This window comes from Daphnia magna, linkage group LG10, assembly GCF_020631705.1.
Source record: "Daphnia magna isolate NIES linkage group LG10, ASM2063170v1.1, whole genome shotgun sequence".
Classification (NCBI taxonomy): domain Eukaryota; kingdom Metazoa; phylum Arthropoda; class Branchiopoda; order Diplostraca; family Daphniidae; genus Daphnia; species Daphnia magna.
The window spans coordinates 8,366,719-8,387,554 of NC_059191.1; the positions used below are offsets into that span (position 1 = coordinate 8,366,719).

The 20,836-nt window shown below is 38.7% G+C and overlaps 4 protein-coding genes and 2 long non-coding RNA genes across 10 annotated transcripts; 2 read left to right on the forward strand and 4 right to left on the reverse strand.

Moving 5' to 3' along the window:
* Positions 1–104: 104 nt before the first annotated feature.
* Positions 105–2,249, forward strand: LOC116931683 (immunoglobulin domain-containing protein oig-4). The gene is made up of 4 exons (XM_032939301.2): positions 105–686; positions 1,133–1,266; positions 1,319–1,468; positions 1,588–2,249. Exons 1-4 carry the CDS (start codon positions 572–574, stop codon positions 1,744–1,746), a joined length of 558 nt encoding a protein of 185 aa, XP_032795192.2. The 5' UTR covers positions 105–571; the 3' UTR covers positions 1,747–2,249.
* Positions 2,250–3,189: 940 nt separating this feature from the next.
* On the forward strand, positions 3,190–4,630 carry LOC116931933. Its single transcript, XR_004399205.2, has 2 exons — positions 3,190–3,310; positions 3,385–4,630. It is a non-coding gene; the product is annotated as an uncharacterized LOC116931933 (long non-coding RNA).
* A 429-nt stretch (positions 4,631–5,059) lies between these two features.
* On the reverse strand, positions 5,060–6,570 carry LOC116931801. The gene is made up of 4 exons (XR_004399170.2): positions 6,355–6,570; positions 5,967–6,268; positions 5,822–5,905; positions 5,060–5,737 (listed from the first exon to the last, which is right to left on the reverse strand). It is a non-coding gene; the product is annotated as an uncharacterized LOC116931801 (long non-coding RNA).
* A 787-nt stretch (positions 6,571–7,357) lies between these two features.
* On the reverse strand, positions 7,358–11,124 carry LOC116932530 (fibroblast growth factor receptor 3). Of its 5 annotated transcripts, none has more exons than XM_032940290.2 (11): positions 10,737–11,124; positions 10,532–10,653; positions 9,601–9,705; positions 9,363–9,494; positions 9,111–9,279; positions 8,666–9,039; positions 8,395–8,589; positions 8,142–8,329; positions 7,940–8,072; positions 7,742–7,865; positions 7,358–7,678 (listed from the first exon to the last, which is right to left on the reverse strand). In XM_032940290.2, the coding sequence occupies exons 4-11, from the start codon at positions 9,475–9,477 to the stop codon at positions 7,516–7,518; spliced, it is 1,461 nt and encodes a 486-aa protein (XP_032796181.2). In that variant the 5' UTR covers positions 9,478–9,494; positions 9,601–9,705; positions 10,532–10,653; positions 10,737–11,124; the 3' UTR covers positions 7,358–7,515. The 5 variants fall into 5 exon arrangements, 4 of the variants coding, with proteins under 4 accessions (XP_032796181.2, XP_032796180.2, XP_045036050.1 ...); XM_032940289.2 differs by having other exon boundaries at positions 9,363–9,526; XR_006652085.1 differs by having other exon boundaries at positions 7,643–7,678; positions 7,944–8,072; positions 9,363–9,526.
* A 148-nt stretch (positions 11,125–11,272) lies between these two features.
* Positions 11,273–16,265, reverse strand: LOC116932527 (kinesin-like protein KIF2A). Its single transcript, XM_032940286.2, is given in 18 exon segments — positions 11,273–11,816; positions 12,211–12,410; positions 12,481–12,655; positions 12,721–12,924; positions 12,988–13,142; positions 13,219–13,351; positions 13,414–13,590; positions 13,655–13,789; positions 13,875–14,072; positions 14,206–14,386; positions 14,590–14,618; positions 14,703–14,842; positions 14,909–14,999; positions 15,001–15,041; positions 15,110–15,248; positions 15,352–15,447; positions 15,628–15,722; positions 15,957–16,265. Coding segments are annotated over 17 exon segments (2,211 nt in total). The 5' UTR covers positions 16,018–16,265; the 3' UTR covers positions 11,273–11,816; positions 12,211–12,249.
* A 912-nt stretch (positions 16,266–17,177) lies between these two features.
* Positions 17,178–20,809, reverse strand: LOC116932526. The gene is made up of 9 exons (XM_032940284.2): positions 20,644–20,809; positions 20,335–20,567; positions 19,894–20,277; positions 19,668–19,814; positions 19,459–19,581; positions 18,858–19,400; positions 18,710–18,787; positions 18,388–18,635; positions 17,178–18,330 (listed from the first exon to the last, which is right to left on the reverse strand). Exons 2-9 carry the CDS (start codon positions 20,561–20,563, stop codon positions 17,611–17,613), a joined length of 2,472 nt encoding a protein of 823 aa, XP_032796175.2. The 5' UTR covers positions 20,564–20,567; positions 20,644–20,809; the 3' UTR covers positions 17,178–17,610.
* Between the last annotated feature and the right edge of the window lie 27 nt (positions 20,810–20,836).

Sequence of the window (20,836 nt, forward strand, 5' to 3'; positions counted from 1 at the left end):
TTAATGATGATGCGCTTTTTTGTTCTTGTGCTTAAATAATCCAGCTCTTCCAGATTTGTTGTTTAGAAGGATATCAGATCCTACGTATCCGTCATCAATTCCAGGGGAGTTTAACAAAGTATCACCAGTGGCGTTTCTTCTTTATGAGAGTCAACTGACACCGAGGATCAAGTGAACTTGTTGCTTGCTTTATAAGCATGTCATTCTTTGTCGTATCCTAAATGTCAGAGGAAAGATCCAGATATCATTGTATCACAAAGGACACGCAAGCGTTGTCATCGCTGTTATAAGCATACAACACTCGAAACCCAGTAAAAATAAAATTGTGGTTGACGTGTTGTGCAATATTTAAGCAAAAATCGATGCATGGAAGGTCGAAGCGCGGACGCATAGGTTTACGACTTGGTTTGATCAAAGCGACAGTGAGCAAGAGACACGGGCACTGCAGTCTCCGTCTTGTGCTCGAGTGGTTAAGACCTTTCCTGTTTGAACATTTCTATTGTTTTGAAAAATTAAATTGAAATTATTCATTTTTGAACGCCTTCAAGATATCGAACTCAAATAACATTCAATGAAGACTTTTTCTTTCATATTGAGCCTATTCTTGTTTAGTCTCCTTTTTAATAGATTTGATGCCGCTGCAGTCGGTAAAGGCGCTGTTGGATCGGGTGGTCGCGGTCGCGGAGGTAGGACTTACCTGACTGCATAAAAATGTTTACTTAAATTTTAGGTCACGTAACTAAAAAGTAAAACTATGAGTGTTTGGAAGTAAATTCTCTGGTATACTTTTCTCTGACGTCAATCGAAATTAGAAGACACTTTACATTTTCTCTTGTGTTCCTTTCGGTTGTTCGAATCACCTTTGTTCTTTGACCTATTTATCGCGAGACTTTCTAAAAAAATGTGATTAAGCTTAGCTTTGCAAATTCCCCCAAGATAACTTGATATCATCTAGAATATATTGGTAGTCAATATATGGATCGTTTTGTTTGATCGATTTTTATTAATACCGTAACGGCAACACTGATTGTTTGCTTGGATTTGTTACATTGCGTGCGGTACCCGATACGTTGCTGGACGTATATTCCTACACAAAATATTAATGCTGCCAATATTTGAACACGCCCGACAGGCATGAAACAAAAATCGGGTGGCGGTAGAAAAAGTGGAGGTGGTCCTATTTTAATCAGCAAAGACAACAGAGTAGGGGGCAAAGAATCCCTTTTAGAATCATCAGCTGGTGATGCTTATTACAACAATCCGAACGTAAGTGACGTTGATATTCATTTCTATACGACCTAACCTAAAATTTGCATAGGGAGCTTCAATTAAATATGCCTCCCATTTCGAGTCGGAGTACATCTTAGGCCGCAAACTTTCATTTTACTGCAAAGCACAGGGATTACCGCGTCCACGCATTACATGGCTAAAAGACGGCATAGAATTATATGAGCATCCTTTCTTTCAGGTAGGTGTATTCAAATAACTTTTTTTTAATTGCTGCGCATTAGGTTATTTGGTTATTCTCGTATGTACGCCAGTACGCCGTATGTACGCCATGTGTCTTATATGCTTTTTTGCGTTCAGGTGCACGAATTCAACGTGGGAAAAGACCAGATTACGTCCAAAATGGAGATCGATCCAACTACTCAGCGAGACTCTGGTTATTACGAATGTCAGGCAGATAACAAATATGCCGTAGATAAACGAGGATTTCGTACTGATTACACACTTGATGTATATTAAAGACCTTGTTTCGGTTGAAAAAGTTGTGAACACTTTGAAATTGAGTTTGACTATTTCTACATCTAATTTTCTGTTAAATCTAATTATATTCTAGTCGATTTGCAATATTTTTCTCTTTCATGTTATTCTCCGGAGAGCCATATATAATACTAGTCATCTAATCTATCGTCTCTTGCTATTTCTACCATACCAATGCCAATGTCTCTCGTACGTTTCCAGCTTTATTGAAAAAACCTGACGTGTTCCAACAGTAACTCATCCGACTACTGACAGCCAGTAAAAACACACTTGGGAATTTGGCAGCCGTTCTATGTATCCAACTGTACCCGTTTAATTGCCCGTCCATCGGCCAATCGGTATTCGTGTCGCGGTAGTTGGTTATTTGTCGTTTTATGTGCACCAATAAGTTTTCAACTTTTTACTGTTGTCCTTGGGATTTTACACGCGATTCTACGTAGGCTACGTCATTCCCGTTGAAATACAATTTACGAAAACAGCCATAACATTTTCGCATGCAAAAAGTGAGGGAGGGTGAAATTAATACTTTAATTCTTGAATAATTTAATTTTCCAATAGAGATTCTGTTGTTGTAGTAGATGTTACGATAAAGATTTGCCTATTGGCACAAAAAGAAGTATTTTGTGATTTAACAAGAAAACCAATAACTTAATCGAAATCAGCGTTCAATTTTGATTACGTTGTATGATTTTTGTCGAATTCCAATCGATGTCGTTTTTTTGCAGATTTCGACAAAATGGGAAGGCTGTACCCTTCCCACTTTTTTATTTTTTGGCCAAATTTCAAATTTTCCTTAAAATACATGATTTCGATTCAGAATTGAATGATAATCACGGAAATCAAGTTTATTTTTCAATTGGCCTTATAGTTCATGAGCTAAACGTAAAAAAACAAAAACTAAAGTTGGGGCGCTAACAGCACTTTGTTTTATTTTATTTAAAAAGTGGCTGATGTAACAAGAAAATCAATAACTGAATCGAAATCAGTGGTCACTTTTGATTATACTGAGTAATTTTTTTTTCTTCAAGGCTATCTGGAACTTCGCGAACACCGGAGGCCATTGAGTACAAAAAGTCAGGCTGACAAAAATTTTATAATTAAATATAAATGAGAAATATTCATAAGAAACTGGTAATTGGTTGAAATTTTTGCAAATGATATTTATTTCATGAAAATATCTTCAGTTTCCGGAAGTTAATTATATTCATCCCGAATTTTACCCCTTTTTCGTTCTTGGTGTTAATACTATTAAAACAATAATGGATTTCTGATATTCCAACTGTTTATTCCGACAAACATAGGATTTCAATAAAGAAAAACTTTAATTCTACCTAATGAAAGGTATTAGTTCTCTAAACGCTTTAATTCGCCGTTACCATTTGCACACTAGATGGTGTTGGCAACGGCGTTTCACCAGAGGGCCATCAACAGATAGTTTCCATCTCTCCATTCCATTTTCTGACGGCGTACGTTAAAGGTTAGGAAGTCATGTCGTCCGTCTCCAAACATACGTTTAAAAAAAAAAAGGGTCGTGTCGTAATATCAGGTAATATTATCACAGTTTTTGAAGCTCATTTATGCATTAAAGAATATACTTTTCTGTTTGTGTGTAATCCCAAGAATTTACGGACGTGAACTGAAAACGTAGATAAAAACCCACGTGAAAAGTAGCTCAGCTACCAGATCTGCCACACCTAACCAACTGAAACATTAAATATCATGCTATGCAGATGGTTAAGTAGGTTTTCCTTGTTTTAATTCACATCATAATAGATTAATTATCAATTAAAATAGAACGTCAAGTTTCTTGTCTTATCATAGGCAAACCTTAAAATGTGATGAACCTCAAACAGTTAATCATGATTTCCTTTCAGTACCATTAGTTGTAGGGCTCTTGCCACTTGCACATGTACCACATATTATTGAATAAGTACCAGCAGCTTCAAACTAAGTAGTGCAATGGTGATTCTGGTAAAATTTTCTCACCTTGTCATACAAAGATATTCATGAAAAAATTTACCATTACCAGTTTCACTGTGGATGTTCAAATGTGTTCCAGTAAATTTCTTTGCATTACTGGAACTCAATCTAACTAAAATAAGACCATTGTTTGGCAGAATTGTATTTAATTACGTAGAGTCTTTAATAAGGAAACATATGTAGTATTGATAGAATATTTTGCTGCTAAACTAACTAGTAGCTGTAGGACTTCTGCTGCATACTGCATATGCTTACATTGAACACCTGAGGTTCTTTTTTATTACCATTTTCCTGCATTTACATAAATGTCTAGGTTAAATGGTAATTATATTTCCTTTTTATCAATATCCAACTTGAAGAAACTTACAACAAGTTGACAAAGTTGATAAAGGAAGTATAGATACTTAGATAGATATCATTTTTCTTTTTCAATTTTTTGGAATCTTCAGCAATACAGTGTGATTATTGCAAGAATTAAATAGGAGATTAAATAATTACATAATCAAGGCGATAGATTTCGCGTTTGTTTTTATGCCAAACTGTTGATTTGAAAGGGTGGCGTGATTTTCCACTCTGTAGAAAGTCGTTGTCTTTCGTTGGGTTTTCATGGATTGTTAAAGATTGTGTTTGTCAGAGTCTGGCGTTGGCGTTCATTGTTTATGGAGAAGACATGTTTCTCACGGCAATCTTACAGTTTTCAAAATTTTCAATTGTGTTTTGCCTTATTAACACTTCTTGACCAATTAAAGCATTAGGTGTTGCATCACTTCATTTCCAGTCTTCATGGCGTTCCTGGCAGTTGTAGTGACTTTATGTAATTCTTCTTGCTGATAAAAAATTCATGAGGCACATATCAACAGTGCAAAATAAATGGTATCTGATGAGATAGATTGGTATTTTTGTGAATCCATTTCAATGCAGCCAAACGGGTAAATGTCTGTTGCCACACCCGAACAGTTTTCGTGCAGCGGTGAACTTGAGGTTTGTTTTGCCAAAGGAAGCAGTTGATTTTGCTAAGTTCTGTTTGGGAATCATTGATTTTTATTTCAATGTGTGAATGGGAGTCCATGCAAATTTTGAAAGTCTTATTCTTGCAGTGGTTCAAATAGCAGAAATTTTTTAGACAAATAATTTGTCTTACCTGTTTATAGCTTGTATAACATAAAGAATAAATACAAAGAAAAAATTAATGAAAGAATTGTTTTTATTGTCCCTCCTCCACCCACAATTCCACCACTATTTAGCATACACATATAATTACATAAATACATATATATAAATACAAACACAAATACATAGTTAACCCGTTGGCTGCCAAGCCGTACAACCCTTAGGTTGTGTCTCTACTTTTCTACGTGTCGAGTCTGAAGGATTGCGACCAAGGTGGGACTTGTCCGTAGACAAGTCCGGGCTGACACGCTGATGCAAACCATTACGAGAATGCACACTCCTGGTATCCATCAACGTGTCGAACAAAGGGAAGTCCCTACTGGTGCATTGCCTAACCGCCTTACGGCGGAGCAAGGGCATTGCAACTGCCCCACCCCATGGCATATAGACCATGGGGCAGAACAGCGCGCCCGGTCCCTACAGCTAAAAAAAAAAGGGGGAGAAAAACGGGGTGGCAGCCAACGGGTTAACTAGTACTATACATTCAAAATATAACGATACCGCGAAGAACGAACTAGGCAGCGAGCACGTGGCGAAGACGTGGCGAAGACGTGGCGAAGACGTGGCGAAGACGAGGCGAAGACGAAGCGAAGACGAGGCGAAGAAGCGAAGACGAAGCGAAGACGAAGCGAAGACGAAGCGGCGACGAAGTGAAAATGGGGCGAAGACCAGGCGACAACGAAGCAAAAATTGGAAGAAAGACGAGGTGGCAACGGGACGAATATGAGCCGCCAAAGGGACGATGACGAAACGAAGATGGGGCGAGAAATTTTCGTGTTTGATTTTGTACGGCAGACAATAGCAAGATGAGAAGTTTATAAGGCTAAAAAAAAAGAGGCAAAAACATTATTAGATGGGGAATAGAATACTGCTGTTGTAATAAAAAGGAAATGGCAATTCAACTTACGTGTTAAGTCTATGGAGGGCAAAGACTTGAAAAATTGTAGGTACTGCAATTTTACAGCAAAAAGTAGATGAACACTTGCCTGTCCTACAATGGGTAATTACTATCACAATAAAGCGATACTAGACAACTAAGTAACTCACAATACCAAAAAGGTGCTGATGTTATTGATCATTGGCTGTCTCACATCTCACAAGGCTGCTAAAATGGTGATAATGTTGACAGTTGACTGGCTAACTGGAGATGGGCCAATGGCTGCTGAAATGGTGGTGGTTAATGGTTGGCACCATAAAGAAGAAGGACACTTTACAGTTTTCAAATGGCATGCATCAACAAAACTGCAACATTCAACTGTGATTACAAATAGTGCTCGAAGCCAGTGGAGGTATCCCAGTCTACAGAATATGTGGCATTGATCTTCCTCCAACTCTGTTACACCTGGCTGTGCACCTGGTTACACAAAAACCAATCAGTTTGAAAAGTTCCCTTTCCAATACAACAGCAATGGATATACTGAAAGAAAAAACATAACATACCATTTGATTTTAGCTAAATTATCCTTCAAAACACAAAAAATGTGAGAGAGAGAGAGGGAAAAAAAAAAAAGCAGGAACCAGAAGACATACACACGCACTATTCCTTCTCCATAAAGTGTTAAAGGGTAACAGAGATATGTGTAGTTTAGAATTTGTCCGCTAGATGTTTTGTTCTTCGGCATCTAGCGACCAAACTTTTCATTAACCCTATTCATTTTTCATTTCCCAATTTTTTTTTCTAGCCCTAGTTCTATCTGGTTTATTTTTATTTAGCTATTGTTTGTGAATGGTTTGTTGTTCATCCCCTTGTAGCAGACGAATTTCTGGCAGCAAACGAAATTCTTCGGCTAAAAGAGACGAGCAATTTACAAACAAAAATAAAATTAAAATAAAGTAGATAGAACTGGAGCTAGAAAAAAAAATTAGGAAATGAAAAGATGAATAGGGCACCCACTGCTAGGAAGAAAAGGGGGAAATCTAAATTATAGTTATGAAAACTTAATTTTTAACGTGAAGAAGATGGTTTCTCCATAAGACGCTGCAGGCCTGCAGCCGCAGCAGACCAACTTGGACACAAATGAGATTTTCGCATTTGTGGAAAACGCGCAACGCAGGATGTTTTACTGCTCTACACGCTATAACTAAACATGCCGTAGCTTAAAGATAAGCCCAACTGATGGACTCTGTTTGCCCGACTTTTTCTATTAATTTTTTTTTCCGATAACCTAGACATTACTATTAAAATACATGACTGAGATTCGAAATTGAATGAATATAACAAAAATTGGCTTCAATTTTACGTGTGATTTATAGTTTTTGAGTTATTTGATAACGGAAAAACTAGTAATTTAAGTAAATAATTTTAGTAACTTCTTTCTTACAGTCTATGGGTCTCCTTTCTGCCTTCTTTTCCTAACTTTATATTATTCATCTGTTACTATTACTAGTAAACTTCAAAAATAATCTCACACATAAAACCATACCCACAAGCAGTCTTGTTAAATATTGAAGATGACCCACGACCGTGGATTTATTGTTATTCGATACTTTTTGGAAAACAAATAGGCAAATGGGAATCCACATTTTAAAAAAATATCAGAGCGAATATTCGTGGGCATACAACTTCCAATGACTGCTCGTTTGTTGTTGCTATTTAGCCTGTTAATTATTTGGTTGATTTTTATTTAGTTCTGGTAAAAGAGAGGCCTGCAGGGCTACAGCTTTTGCTTCACATGGCGAATCTTTTGACAGTGAATTAGTTTCTCTCTTGTTCAGAATAGGAGATTTGTTACGAGTATCAGCTCTTCGTCTTTCCCTTTGGCGTCTATTTGAAACCAAAACTTATCCAGTTACAATCAGTTTCATAACGAGCAAACAAGTATATTACCTGCACTTTGACCTGACTAACACGAAGAGAATAGCAATAGATAATATAAAAACAACCCCACACACTGAGCCGACCGTGGAAACTTGGTAAGTAAACTCGTTAAAAAAGATATCTTCTACGTCACCTATGTAAAAAAAAAGAGTGGGAATGACGAGTGATGAAGTAAAGACGAAAAAAAAAAACAATAATTCAAAATACCTACGATTAGCCAAGAACTTTGAACGAATGTTCCATGCTGGTTTTTCACCACACAAAAGTATTTTCCGTCGTCTTCATACGTGACGTTCTCTATCGAAAGAACTCGTCTATCTTTCCCGTCGGAATAATCTACCTGTTTTGTTCAAATACCAATGGCTTTTAACTTTTAAATTAAAGCAAAGCATCTACGAAATGGACTCACATCTAGAATTTCAAAAAAGGGAGCCCCCGTAGAGTCGACATTGGATCCATTGATACTGGTCTGGAGTAGCCACTCGACAGTGGAAAAGCCGCGATCCCGAGATGCCATGTTACAGTTGAGACGGGCAGTGTCTCCAACCCGGACTGTCACGTTCTGCGTTCCCAACAATTTCGGTTTCAGCAAGGCATCTGTATTAAAGGGAGCAAGAATAAATTATGGAATTGTTCAGCGTTTTGATGAAATTCAGTTATACCTTTACGTAGCACTGTTAAGTGGAAGGTAAAATTCGCACTGTTGTGGATATTAGATATAACACATTCGTATTCGCCGGAATCTTTTTTTTTTAACGCTTGAATTTTTAGCAGCCATTGATTTCGATTTTTCGAACGCCGAATTGTTTTCCCATTTTTTCTCCATTCAATTATCGGCTGCGAAGAGGATCTATAATCTTTGGTGTTTATATATAATTTTCAGTTAGGTTTGTTTTGGCAGGGATGTGTACGAAAATAATTAATTTTGCATACCATAACTAGGACATTTAAGGGCCAACGACTCTCCAATACGTTTCGCTATCAATCGCAGACCTTTTTTTTGTTCGCCAATTCGTCTATTCTGGAACGATAAATTACTGCGGTCACTTTCAATGAATGGGAGATCTTTTATTTCCTGCACAAGCTCAAATGATTTTCCTTCCCAGGCTGACGTCCAAATTTGACTGTCTCTAGGAGGTGATCTAGGATTTTTGGGATTTTCTAGAACTCCTAGCGTGAAATTACAGGTAGCCAACGTCTTTGAACGAGAATCACTAATATCGTGCTGGAATTGCTCTGGAGAACGCGGTCTTGCAGCCCAGACACCTTCATCTTCCCGTTGAACATTATCGATGTGAATGGAGTTTCTAGAACGAATAAAAATTTTCGAAAATATCGTTCGTCAAATGGACCCTGAATGTACTATATCAACACAAACCGACGGATCGAGAAGCGTAGTCTTCGATGGTTTTTTCTATCCATAATTCCATCATTGAAGTACCATTCAACAGTGGGATGGAATCGGTCTGCCATTGGAAATTCCAACTTTTCTGGGCAACGGAACGCTATGTTGTCTCCCTCATACGCATAGAGACCGCATAATTTAGCTGAAAATAAGAAAGTATCGTTTACCTTACCAATAGTACAAAAATATGTTTAATGCTACGAAAGACATTCTATGAGAACTTACTTGTGTGCTGATGGTGAATAGTTTTACATAGCGTTGGTGAAATCCAAGTTATCAAAACAGCAACGAGAATCAATCGAAAAGACACTAGCTGTGCGATTGTAGACAGCCTTTCCATATGTCTAAATTCGTGTTCGAAACGTTCAGTTGTAGATGTTCTATGAGTGCTATAATAGGTTTCAAAAATAAAGACAGGAAAGTAAATGCACTTATTTTTCAAAATCATGAAACATTTACTCACGAATAATTTTCAGGTGGATTTCCTTTTCCAACAAGCAAGTCCTACTTGGCTGCAGACATACAGAGGAATGTGTAAGCTGGTGCAAGTTATACTTCTAAGTGGGATCTATCAATTAAGAAAGTGTTATCACATTCGAGCCGGATCATTGCTCAAAAGCATCTCTTTTAAATTTTGAAATTGAACACTGCTAAACGATCAGATACTAATTCGAAAGAGAAACGGTTAACAAAAACGATAGTTAGTTAACTAAAGAAATGGCCCATTAGCAAACCATTAGCGAGTGAGTGATGAAAGCGAGTTCTGAATGTCGACTGAAACCTTGTTCTACTCCGCTTTTGCTTTTATGCGTAGAACGAGATGGACTATAAGCATCTTTGTAATGTTAGAAATAACACCAGATTGCGAGAAAAGCCAACGGGCAGCAAAGCTACAGGGCCAGATGCGTAGCGAATGCTCCATAACAATCGTAAACAGCATGCAAAATGTTTGGAAGCGCTTATTTTTTGGGTTACGCTACTCTGCATAACATTACTAACTTGTTTCTCTTTCTAGTTTCACCGTACTTTTCATTTACGACTTGGCCTGTTATGTTTCTTGCATAGGCCCTTTCCCTGCAAATGCATTTGGTGTCACATTTCTTATGGTGTGTCATTTCAGTAACGCATACCACCCATGCAGTTCAAACGCACGTTAGCTACTATTTAGACTACTTACAAAATCTAATTGTTGTCAATAACGATCCATTGTTAAACTTCCGGGTCAAGTGGAACACATACATCCAGTTATTAACCTAAAATTACCCACGTATAACTTATACTACAAGCACAATTTTCGATACCTTCCCCAACGTTCCGTCCTCCGTTTGAGACCTACAAACTCTTATTAACTAGAAAACGGCCGCAAGAGAAATGTAGTAATTGAATTCACTCACCTTCGGAATTGGAGAAAAAGGCGGGTAATTATCGACAGGCTTGTCATTTGTCTAGTAGAGTGTCGAAACTTGGCTACGATGTTGGAGGCATCTTCACGCGAGAGCCCATCTCAGAGATAAACCTTAATCGTGAAAATATACAGTAATTAGGATATGTTTTAATTTATACTTGTTTATGATTTTCTAAGAGCTCTTATAAACGTACATGAAGTTCACTGTTTAACTTTCCTAGTTGACGTTTTATAATTGGTTTAAGTGAACACGAGTCTCACAGCTAGAAGAACTTTTCAATGTGAAGAATCGAGGTACAATCAGATGCCTGCTGAAGATGATATAGTGAATAAAATAAGCATTAATAGTCTGTCGAACGGAGGACTGAAGAAAATATGTAAACGTGTGATAAAAGCGGCCGCTGAGGCAAAGGTACGCCAAAGCATGGGTGTATTTACCCTCCACATACAATGGGTACGCAACCTAGCGTTTGATGTCCTCTCGTTTCTGACCGGATGCTTGATGAAATCGTGGCAACAGGAGATCTGTCAAGTTCAAATTAGACATAGGTGGAGCCAAAAATAAGTCGAACATCTTCAGCTCACACCCTCTTTTTTTTTTCTATTTTTGAATGTGTGGATTTTAATTAACTCAAAAAAGAAACAGGTTAATCGAAATGCACACTCATAACATCGCCGAAGCGGATAAATAACGTAATGAATTTGAGATAATAGCTACCTCTTTGACGAATTCATGAAATGTGTCGTTTATTATCATCGGAGTTACTGTCCTTTTCACGCATAGTTTGATCGGTCCGTACAGTCTGGTTTAAATTCTTGACAAGTTGAATCTTCATTTTTGAAGAGCAAACAGAAGAAAAAAAAAAAAAAATCCCGTTCTTTTCCATAATGTGCTTGAGTGGAACATTCAGCTAAGCAAAGGCAAATCCGGTGGTTAATGAAGCATTGACAAATATGAGGAGACTATTTTCATAATTGGTCTCAGCAGCCAAGCATTTTTTAATATAGGTTAAAGGGGACGAAGGAGATACAGTGAGGAGTAAATAGCTTATCACAAGGCAGAGATGGTAGTGAAGTCCACAGTAGAATGCTGATGCACTTGACATTTCTTCAATGAAAGCACGCAAATCATATACCGATGTTGAATTTAATTAAACTAAATAGGGGGAAACCAATTTTAGGAGAAAGAAAAAACCACGACCGGGAAGGCGTAGGGCAATAATATCGACGACTGATGGAATGCCTTGCGCTGACAAGTTCTGTCAGCTTTTCACCTTGTCAAAATTCATACAAATATTTCAGTTGTAGTTTTATTCTTTTAACAAATTTCATCAAAATGGAGGGAATCCGTCAGGGCAGAACGAGTAAAAAAAACTGCATTTAAGCACGATTTTTGTATTGTTTCTGATCTTTTCGGAGAGTGGGATTTTCCCTTTCATTGGAATGTTTGTCAGATTTTTTTTTATCTTAAAGATTTTCTTTCACAAGACACCGTTCCATAGTGCTATCTATCGGTTATGTTAAGTTAGACACATTTAAGGATTTCCATCAAATTTGTCTAACCTAACAGTAGTCGGTTGCATTAACACTATAACCGAAAAGGTGTTCTTTCATGACGTACGGGATAACTGCATTGTAATAAATCGGATATAAATTAGGAGCACTTACTTTGCTGCTGTCTTGGACTGGTACATTATGTGAACATCACTACTGCAATCTCCCGTTACGAGTAGGGTTAGCTTCTTTGATGTTGCGGGACATTTCCTCTTCTGCCTGCAGTTCAGCTCTAAAAACAGATACTTTGGATTTCAGCCTCAGGAATCCTTCGCCAGCCTCGGCTAGTATGTCTTCCATTTGCTGAACGTAAGCTAGTCAGCGGAAGAAAGTGAAGCTCAATTAGTATAAAACAAAGCCAAGGCAAAAAGAATCGAACAGTACCATCCACATCATAGTCGACTTCATTTGTCATAGCCAGCAAAGTAGCACAAGCCTGGTGCCATTTTGGAATTTGATCGAGCACTAGTTTATGACTATCTAAAACATCCTCTTCCATTTCTTGAAGATGCGAAACGGCTTCGTGGAATGTGTAAAGATCAGCTGATAGCTCTCCTTCCTGTCAAATTTCCAGTAAGAGATTACAAATCAGTTTATACACTACTCCATTGAATTAGTGCTTACATTCAGCGATCGAAGTTGTGCCAGATCATCATCTTGTCCATCTTCTTCGATCAGGGGCGAAATGGTACCTGTATCAATAACGGTTGGAGATGCTTTGCCTCCGGCATCCAACGGATCGGCTGCAAGTTCCTTGACACGATCAGCGTACCGCAGTGTATTCAGCGAATGCTCGCAAGACATCAACCCAGGACTAATCATGGCGATCTAGAACAAGCATTTTTTGTTAAACTTCACTTTGCATCTTAAGTTCTTCCGTATGATTAATACCATGCAAGTTTTCGACTTTTCACCAATAAATGAATCGCGCAAGACTTGCGTCAGCTTCGACGCCCGAAATGGTAGATGCGCACCTTTGCGACCAAGAGCTCGGATGCACTCCTTCAAAGCCAGTAGCGATTTGTTGATCTCTGCTCCTTCCATTCCTGTGATTCAAAATAAGTTATATTTAGACAAAGAGTAATACAGGGGTAGGTCAATCTATTGCTGTAAGATACTTACGCGTTTGACGATTGGCAGATGAAGTATCTGCGCCACGTTCGTTACCAGCTAAATCAACCAACGAAAACTTTCCGTGAAGACGAGTGCTAGCACGCGGTCGGAGAATGACTTGGAACACAGCGTGCGAGCGAGACTTTTGAGGAAAAGAAACTCCGATTAAAAAGGTGAATAAAAAATAAGCGAATTAATTATTACAGAGTGTGCGTTGGCAGATGTAGAGCCAGAAGTTCTCACTCCATTACCATGCTGAATCAACTTCAGCACTTCCTCCACACTATCGACGGAACGCTCACAGAGGCCGACCAACTGAACTTGTTGCTTGCCATCTTCGAGGACACGCAACTTTGCTTTTCCATTCAGTAGATCGAATACCTAGATCAAGGAGAATCACGATTATTACACTAGTGATGAACGTAAGCCACTGACGTTAACTCACTTTTCCGGAGTAAATTTCAAAGAAGCTGGCCGAGACTACCAAGTCCAGTGTACGGTATTTGGGACTTTTGAGCAGTTTGAAGACATCTCGCGCTGTTTTTGCATAAATTCCCGTACTACAATCCTGAGTTTTACCCTGCTTTGTAACGCGAAGTGAAAGAAAACGACAAAATTTGAAGGATTTCCTTTTTTGCAGATTAAAGAAGCCACCGTTACAATACCTGGAAATCACCGCCCATTGTGTGCGTTTTGCCACTGCCCGTTTGACCGTATGCAAAGCACGTTGCCATGCCGCCTTCGAAAATAGTCTGAACTAACGGCTTTGCCGAATATTTGTATACTTTTTCGTTATCGCACGAATCATCAAAAGCATAATCGAATCGGAAGTTCTGATTTTCCAAATACTTGGTTAAGTCGACCTGTTCCAAAAGAAAAGAAAACCAATTACGTTGAACTCTCGCTTGGCTTAACTAAGTGAGTTCTGTGAAAAGAAAGTTTTTGTGAAGACAAAACAAGAAGGGTGACAAATTTGAATGGCTGAATCATTTATACCTTAGTTTTAGGTTCATGGACTATGATTCTGTCCTTGGAAGGTACAGTGATTACATCCACCTCTTTGCGCGCTAGTTCTTTCTTGTTGAGTGGCCGTTTACGGACGCAGACAGTGATTTGGTGATCCTCAACGCCATCCGTATCCCGGATTGGCCGAAACTCCAATGTTGCTTGAAATTCCCTTAAAAAGCAAATATGCGTTAAAGTGAGCCAAGGTAAATACACGAGATGTCTAATACGATGATGCTTGCACAGTGACACCCATTGCATTTGTAAAAATATCTGACTACCGCCCTTGGATAAAACCCTGGAGCCCGTCAACGCCCAATGAATCGCCAAGGTCGGTCGTGCATGCGGATAAAAACAAACTTTTTCCAGCATTACCTGATCATTGAAAGGAACTCCCAATTCACCTGGAAATAAAACAGAAAATGTTAACAAACAAAATTCTTTTGAAACAAAGAAGCAATTTTATCGATAAAAGATGTTTCAGTTACATTGCCCGGATCCATATTCATAAGTGCTTTTTTTTCTTCTTTGATTTCAGCTTGTCGTGCGCGCCGTTCCTCGCGATTTTTTTCTAATCGTTCCACTTCTTTCACAACATTTGATCGCCGACGAGCAGCTGCTCCTCCACCTATAGTAATCGATCAAATTAAGGTATGGGAAGGAAATCGATAGATGTTAAAGTTTTCTACTGAACCTTGAGGATTCATAGCCGACTGGCGTGTGACTGTGCCGCCAGGAGGAGCAACTACAGAAGGAGCTGGCTGAGCTACAACAGGAGCAGGAGGGAGGAGGAGGCATCATACTTTCAACTGCACGATGGGCTACAGCTTTACACGAAAGAACACGTTTTTTCAAGTCAAGCAACAATTCACATTAGCAAGAATTTTTGTCATGCCTGTCTGAGGTCCATTTTGTGAGAAGGCCAAATTGTTTTGGTTAGCTAAAAGGACATGAGCAGCCTGTGACTGTCTCGTGGAACGTGTTGACACGGAACCACCCTTGTTATTTGGTACAATGGCAACTGATGCACGGGACTAAGGTAAAAAATAAATAAATCATGATAAAAAAATAATTCAATTTAACTAAATTTCACACCGTGCAATTTCGGTCAAATAAATCACTCAATCGAGTTCTTACCGGCGCTGGCAATTTTGAAGGCAGAGTTCTAACATTTTCGGTGGGTTGAGCTGGTATCAAATCCGGATTTAAAGCCAAAATTGCATCTAATTCAATCTTGAAATAACAGCAGACAAATAAAACAATTTTTAATTGGCACTTAATTTGAATACAAAATTCAAATGTTATCATGTGCAATTTGCCCTTAATTCAGTTGAACATCACATAGTGATGCCATCAATCAAGTCTTTGAAGATTAATCAAGTGAGAAATAAGAAGTATTGAATTACATGTTACCTCTTTCCCTTTGGTTTCTCCTCTTTCAAACCATTCAACGGTTACACTACGGGTAGTTGTATTGATTCCTGACACAACAGCTGAGTGAATTCGTCCTGAAAATTTTAGAGAAAAAAACAAACATTTAAATGACCGTAAAAATTTGCCACCTGAAACTAAAGAAATAATGGTGAGTCACATAAACCTATGAAAAAGACCAAAACAGGAAGTCATTTGGCCTTGAAAACTAAGTTCAAGGGGTAGTATCTGTCAGCAGGCAACTTAATGGTTCTTCCAGCAAAAGATTCTAATTGCATTAAAAACACATAAGTATCACTATAGTAACCCACCGTCAGTCCTCTGTATATCCACCGAGCCACCCACTTTGATCAGATCGAACAGCTCGTCCATTGTGGGTACGAAAAACGAGCACGAACACAAGACAATTTATCAAAACCTGTCAAATAGTAAATACTGAATCACTTCCGAATGAAGATGATCATAAGTAACGGATATCAAAGATTAAGTGACTGGTTCTGGTGCTTTGTTGAAATTCAAAAAAACGGTGATAAAGGCGCAAAACCCCAGAACTGATTCCCTCCTGTCAACCGAGTCGACCGGGGCAAATAGCAACTGCCACTCGTGTTGGATCCATAGACAATCATAGACTGGCTTTTGCGGAGTGCAGCGGTATGATTTTTGCACGCCATCTGATGGGTGGTTTTTCAATACTGTAACTTTTGTTTTTTACCACCCGAAGTTCTTATTTTTACTTCGTTCCTGTTCCTTAGAGAATAGTAGCCTCATCCTATTTCTGGAGCCAATCAGGAAAACAGCATCCTACGTGAGTAGCTTGAGAAATTAACGTTTAATACATCATAATTGGTAATTCTGTCATTCTCTCTTGGTCTGCAACTGGCGCTAGTATCGGCTCAAAAAAGAATATGTATTTAGAATGCCAAAGACTGCCATTTCTTTTCTTTTTTTCATTTGAAAATCAATACAACGCTGGTTTATTGCTGGGCTGATTTAGCCATGCCAGTAATATGCAAAAATTATAGTTCTAAGATCCAACTGCCAACTGATTTAAAAAAATGATAAATACGTACGTATGTACTTCGGAAAGCACATTTTCGATTATCTACAACTCTTTCTATGCTGCGTTTTCAAAGCTTCTCCAGATTAGATTTATTTTAACACAAAGAAAGAAATATATATATATTTATACCTTACAATCAAGTTGTCAACGAATTAGTCGAATCAAGAGGTAAAACCAGGTATCTACCGAACAAGTTTTGCATTCCTCAACCACTCAACCTTCGCCAGTAGTGATCATGCTGAATATACGTACTGGTTACCACTTTTTCCCAGTTAGAGGCAGACTTCCTTCCTTCGGCATAGATAAAATCATCCAGGAGGGAAATTTGACAAGTGATCAAAGTGAATTGAGAACCAAAGTAGTAATGATAAATAGGGTTATTCGCTCTTGCACGCAATACGTAGTTTTGGTTTTAAGATCAACCGTTTGACTTGACCTATTACAGGCACATGATAACAGCTTACAAGCAAAGTAGACTTTGCACGAAGACTTTATTAAATTCTCTATGTTTGCTATCAACTACACAATTCGAACTTCTAATGCGATAAAAAAAAAATTGTGTGGGGCCAAACCGTTTTATCAAAGGTTCAGGCAAAGGGAAAGGAACTGATTTAGCCACGAATCGTATCAATCATGAAACTCGCTCGGAACTCAGATGCATTCTGAGTCATAGCGGAAAGTATCCCAGAAGAAAGTTTTCCATTGCAGACACCACTGATGAAAAGAAAACCAAACCAACAGACAGACAAAACAGAAGAAAGAAGCAAAGTCGGCTAATGGCTAAAGTAGAGAAAAACTATTAACTTTTTTACGTCACACCGCCTAAAAAAAAATTGTCCTAATTCGAAAGGCTCACATTTACAATTGATACATTACCGATAACAAATAAAAGAAATAGAACTACCTCACGAAGAATAATGATTCCAGGAATTTCCCTGGAACGGTTTCTGCTTTCTTTGTTTTGTGTGGAATTTGCGCGATCGACGCTCTAGCTCGCGATTTTTAGCCCGATCGAACATCCATTCGCTCTGTTTCTCACTACGTCGCAATTTGTCTCGATGATGCCCCATGGACCAAAACCAATCTGAATTCAACGGCTTTGTGTTTTCTAAAGTCTCGAATCTATTGCCCGAGTCGGTGTAGGACCGTAACAGATTTTCCCACTGGGACTCCAACTTGAAGCGCATTTTTTCCAAACGGTTCTCAACTTCTTCCAGCAACACAGCAAATGACTTGTGGTGTTTGTTGACGCGTTCCATTAAGTCTACCGTTTTCTGGGTAGTTTTTTTGAACCTTGCTTCCATTTTTTCGATAACTGGGTTCCGGGTCTGTCTGGTTAGATTAATCAATTCTTCACGGCGTAAACCCATTAAACGGATCAAATCTGTAGATGATTCTTTAACCCTTTTCAGTTGATCTTCTATGGAACGATTATTACGATAATTGACCAAATGATTCCAGGTGCCTGTCAGATTCATCGCCTCAAGTGCCTTCCACAGCGGTTCGATGGCAGATGGTCGCGAAACAAAGGCCGTTGGTGGCGCAGAGATTTGTTGGCCCTGTTGTTGCGGACTAGAAAGTGGCTGCCCACAGCGATAACGCAGCTTACCTACTGTAGCGCGGAGCTATAAAACAAGAAAATTAGCAAGGGGTTTGTTATGTCCGGCTCAATCATATTTTACGTCTTGATTCTCCGTTTGCAGGTGGTTGATTGTATCACGGTCTTCGACCGATCGGGTAGGTTTCCCATAGCGAATTCTTCCTATGGACTGCTTCAGGTCCCAATTTTCTGACAGTAGCTCGTTTACTTGAAAATCAAAGCGACAGCCCTCTGAGTCTTGTCCAGATAGCTCCCTAAGAGTCCTTGTTAATTCTTCGTTATGTGAGGTTAGACGTTTGATTTCAACTAACAAGTCGTTTTCGGTCCATCCTACCACATTGGAGAACACAAACAAAACATCTTTTGGATTCTATCAGAGGTGCACTAGGATATTGTGCTCAAACCTTCATAAAAATGCGAGTCTGCGGGCTTTGTTGACTCGTGAGAATAATTGCAACGAGACGGAAAGTTGTCCGACAGTCCTGACGTATTAGAAACAATAACACAACAATTAATTAACCATTAAGAAAGGTGTTAAAAAATGTTACATACCTATTATGTGCCCTATGGCGAATCCAACAACTGCGGCCAGAGCAAATGCCATAACAAAACTAAGTTTTTCATTCAATCGTTGATTGGGATGATGTACGTAGTGCCGATCTGGAACGATATTGGCTACAACTATCTCAGCAGGAAGATCAGGATTGGTTACAGTAGAATAGTCCATTAGGTCTAACTCTTCAATTCGATTAGCTTCTTCCAAAAGGTCAGGTTTAAGCATCGCATGGCTACGTTGATACCCATCTGCTTGATTCGCCGGAGGTGACGGCGATGAAGGTTGTTGTACAAGACTCGAAAGTGACGAAGCCAGAGAATTTGCGTTCATAAGAGCTTCCAAGCTCAAATCCCAAGTTTCGTCTTCTGAGTCGTCGTCTACAGAATAAATGGATTGGTCATCCGGTTGAGCAGATTGGGCTGTCTCCTCTTGTAAAGACAGTTTCTCGTCATTAGCGGCATAAACCGACACAGCTGCTTCGGCTTTTTCTTCTGATTCAACGACGCTAATAGTATTTTCGTCAAGAAGACTAGAAAGACCTACATAAAAAGAATATACAAGGAGTTGCCAAAATATCATGCACGACTTCGGTAATACTTGGCGGCTCCGTTGCCATACAAGGGATTTGATCAGTCGCTTGTTCTAACACGGTTGTTTCGTTCCGTATTACTTCGAAGTTCGCGGTATTTTCCGTGACGTTGCCTTCCATATCAGAAATCACTAATAATTTAGAATAGATAAATAGAATAGAGGAGAACGATCTATTAAAACAAAGAATGTGAAATTAAATTTTTCGTTTAGTATACTTTGCTGTTCTTCTATGCGATCGATTTCTTCGCTTTCTTTCTGAAGCTCAGAAGAAACTATATCACAGGAAGCAGCAGCTTCTTCTTGACAGGTGTCGACGTTGTCACCATTTACCAAGTCACGGTTGACTTCCTTTACTGAATGATCTACAATAAAGAACACATTGGATTTTTCTTTAAATTGACAATGTTTTATGATATTATCTATTAAATTCAATGATGATACCGTGCTGTTCACATAAACCAGTGATTCCATTTATTACTTGGGAATCTTCAGCAGAATCAGTCTCATTTAACAAAGCTTCTCCATGTCGTATAGATTCAGGGTTAGTGCCATTTCCATTATCCTTTTCCTTTAGGACTTCATTTGTTGGTGTGGCATCATCATGTAACTGATTATTAGGAATTGACATTGAGGGCCCTTCTTCTGGAGCTTCATGATCACAATCCCAAGTATCTGGCTGCTCCATTTCCTCATATGGGCTGCATTCTTTTAAGAACTCATTATTATTTGATTGATGAGAAGAACAGGATGAGATGTTATCTTGCACATCAAAACCTTCTGTCTGTCTCTCTTCATATTTAGGCAACTCTTGTTGTGCAATGTGACCTGAAAAGAATTTTGTTCAAAACAAGACTTGCAGCTAAACATGGTGAAATTATTTACCTGAAACTGGATGTGTGTCACAGACAGGAAGACTTGGGGAATCAATTACAACTATTGAGCTGCCTGAATCACTCCCCTGCTCACTGTGGTTGTCAGATGTATCTGTTCCATCACTCTTTGCACATGAGACATCTTCAGAGAGGACAAACATCCAGTTATTTTCTACATCATCTTCAGAGTTTGCCTCCTCCAAAGTATTTTTAATACACTTGCTGATGTCTTCTTCCATGGTTCTGTAGGCATTGAAAACAAGTAGCAATAAGTGGAAAATTGTGACATTTAGCAATAATAGACTTATGTCTGTTATACCTCTATACAAGCAGAATTTAATTCAAGTTAGATTAGTTACAAACTATCAGCTGACAGCGAAATGTTCAGAAACGATCCTCACTCTTCAGTGTCCCCGAACAACGTTTGCTCACGTTTACTTTCTAATATTTACGCAGCTAACCAAAACAGTCAGACCAGGACAAGAGTCATACTCATTTAAACATTCGAAGGA

Excerpts from the sequence above, each read along its gene's own strand:
- LOC116931683 (XM_032939301.2), top strand. The coding sequence starts at position 572 with ATGAAGACTTTTTCTTTCATATTGAGCCTATTCTTGTTTAGTCTCCTT. Across the intron at positions 687-1,132 it reads GGGTGGTCGCGGTCGCGGAG|GCATGAAACAAAAATCGGGT; the intron begins GTAGGACTTACC and ends CACGCCCGACAG. Across the intron at positions 1,267-1,318 it reads CTTATTACAACAATCCGAAC|GGAGCTTCAATTAAATATGC; the intron begins GTAAGTGACGTT and ends AAATTTGCATAG.
- LOC116932530 (XM_032940290.2), bottom strand. The coding sequence starts at position 9,477 with ATGGAAAGGCTGTCTACAATCGCACAGCTAGTGTCTTTTCGATTGATT. Across the intron at positions 8,073-8,141 it reads CCTTTTTTGAAATTCTAGAT|GTAGATTATTCCGACGGGAA; the intron begins GTGAGTCCATTT and ends TGAACAAAACAG. Across the intron at positions 7,866-7,939 it reads AAGTTCTTGGCTAATCGTAG|GTGACGTAGAAGATATCTTT; the intron begins GTATTTTGAATT and ends TTTTTTACATAG.
- LOC116932526 (XM_032940284.2), bottom strand. The coding sequence starts at position 20,563 with ATGGAAGAAGACATCAGCAAGTGTATTAAAAATACTTTGGAGGAGGCA. Across the intron at positions 18,788-18,857 it reads CGCCATAGGGCACATAATAG|GACTGTCGGACAACTTTCCG; the intron begins GTATGTAACATT and ends CTAATACGTCAG. Across the intron at positions 18,636-18,709 it reads AGACTCGCATTTTTATGAAG|GATGGACCGAAAACGACTTG; the intron begins GTTTGAGCACAA and ends CCAATGTGGTAG.